At 50.1% G+C, this 1,909-nt stretch overlaps 1 protein-coding gene across 1 annotated transcript in view; it reads left to right on the forward strand.

Moving 5' to 3' along the window:
* Nucleotides 1-339: 339 nt before the first annotated feature.
* The window catches only part of EMH_0017190 (uncharacterized protein), a gene marked incomplete at both ends in the record, with an annotated part of 4,936 nt that continues 3,366 nt past the window's right edge, over nt 340-1,909 (forward strand). Inside the window, 6 exons of the mRNA XM_013500831.1 lie at nt 340-427; nt 553-576; nt 832-930; nt 1,203-1,277; nt 1,382-1,570; nt 1,740-1,907. Of these exons, the coding sequence (XP_013356285.1) occupies nt 340-427; nt 553-576; nt 832-930; nt 1,203-1,277; nt 1,382-1,570; nt 1,740-1,907 (643 nt within the window). The remainder of the gene's footprint in view (nt 428-552; nt 577-831; nt 931-1,202; nt 1,278-1,381; nt 1,571-1,739; nt 1,908-1,909) is intronic.

Genomic DNA, 1,909 nt, shown 5'->3' on the forward strand with positions numbered 1-1,909 from the left:
ACGTGTTGTCATTAGCTTTGGAAGGTCTATAAGGAAGAAAAGCTTGTTGTTTTTCTTAATTTTTAATTTTTAATTGGGAAGTACCAGGGAAGCCGACTTCTGTTGGCCAGCACCACGTCGAGTGACCGTTCCGAGGCGGGTGGTCCTGTGCCGGGCTTCGTGGATTCCGTTTTTTCAGTCTTTTCGCTCTTTATTTGTATTTTTCTGTTTAAAATACCCCTAGTCCAAGCGATAAAGCTTCAGACCTTCGGGTCTACCTCAAGTGAAGATGAGTCGGTTACGCTCCCGAGGCAGGACACGGAGGCCGNCTTCAGACCTTCGGGTCTACCTCAAGTGAAGATGAGTCGGTTACGCTCCCGAGGCAGGACACGGAGGCCGCATTTTTTGTTCGTCGGCCTCTCCCTATTTCTGTTGTCTTTCTTAGCAGGTGAGATGATTACATTCACTTACGTTGGGTCTATATGCTTTTAGTTTGGGGTTTCCAGTGGCAAAGCACCGGATGTGGGCTGTGTATATACGGAATCATCCCTCTGCTCTGTGTGGCATTTTCAGGAGCGTTCGCTGCACACCCCGATGGTGAGTGAGCAGACGGCTAGAGGCCTCTCTATTGCACTTCGTAGAGCTAACTGTGCACAGCTGCTTGACTGCCAAGGTTTCTTCTCCAAGGCGGCGGCGATTCTGCTAGCGAATTGCCTGCGTGGCGCCAAACACCGCCTAAGGATCAGACAGAAGTGACAACCTAGAGCCTGTTGACTTTTCCAGTTTATAGACAACGAACAAGGCCTGTAAGCAAGTTGGTAAATCGGTCGACTGCTCTGAGGTGTCTTGCAGACGGCGGCGCTGGTGAAGTTGAAACAGTCGAGCTGGAACAACCTGCAACAGTTGAGCAGGAACGGTCTCATGCTTCACCTTATTCTAGAGCCGCCACGGGTAAGCATACCTACTTACCCATTATTTCAGATGTGTTCTGTGCAGCATGGTTTTCGGGGTGTTGGGGTATGCTCGGGGTTTACCTTCATGCAAGCATTGGTCCTTTGAATGGTATGCGTACGAAGTGGACAGTTGGTCGCTAGGACGCAGCGATACCGTCATGGAGCTGTTTCGTGGAGTTGTATATTTTCAAGAACATGATTTTGATGTATGTGAGTGTGGAGTATTTGCGAGGACTTGATGTGTGGTGAACGGCGCGTTGTCTGTTGCAGCTGGACAGAGACCTGAGTCCCCGAGATTTTCTTCTTCACCGAGATCTCCGACCTCTGTGGCTTCACCGAGCAGAGGTTAGTCCTTACTTTGAAATGCGGAGAAATTAATTGCTAACAGCAGAGCAAGCTCTCCTATACTGCTGCATACGTGTCCTCTTTATGCTGTGGACTCGCCGTAGACGCAGCGGAGAGCTTCATTGCCCTTATTGCTGCTTTTGACACCTCCGCTGTTTTTGACCTATCTTCAGGTGGCACCCGAAGGACTTCTCCGTATGGGAGGATTTCTGGTAGTACGACGTCCCCAGCCACGGCTCGCCAAGCCGTCAGGCTCTTAAAAAGGCAACTAGGAGATGGGGATTCGGCAGTCCGTAAGCGATCGTTACTCTCGTTCACAAGTTATAGGACCAAGTCGTGGTTGTTCATGAAGAATGAAAAAGTGCAAGAGTACTTTTACGGTCTAGGAGTTTATATGGTTTAGGGTCCAGGTTCTGGTGACCTGCAGCCGGTTTGTGTGTTTTGTGTATCGTGTGACAACAGAAGTTCAGGTCTTGCAAGAATGGCTGGACGAAAGGCTCTTGGAGGGGCGTATTCCGCGTGAGGAATTGATGAAGGCGGTGATCGCGGTTACAGGGGGAGGCCACAAATTCGTGGACAGAACGGTCCCATCAACAAGGACAGACCTGCTAAGGAGAACTGCCACACAGCTG

This window comes from Eimeria mitis, genomic scaffold (assembly GCF_000499745.2).
Source record: "Eimeria mitis Houghton genomic scaffold, Emh_scaff592, whole genome shotgun sequence".
NCBI classification, from domain to species: Eukaryota; Apicomplexa; class Conoidasida; order Eucoccidiorida; family Eimeriidae; genus Eimeria; species Eimeria mitis.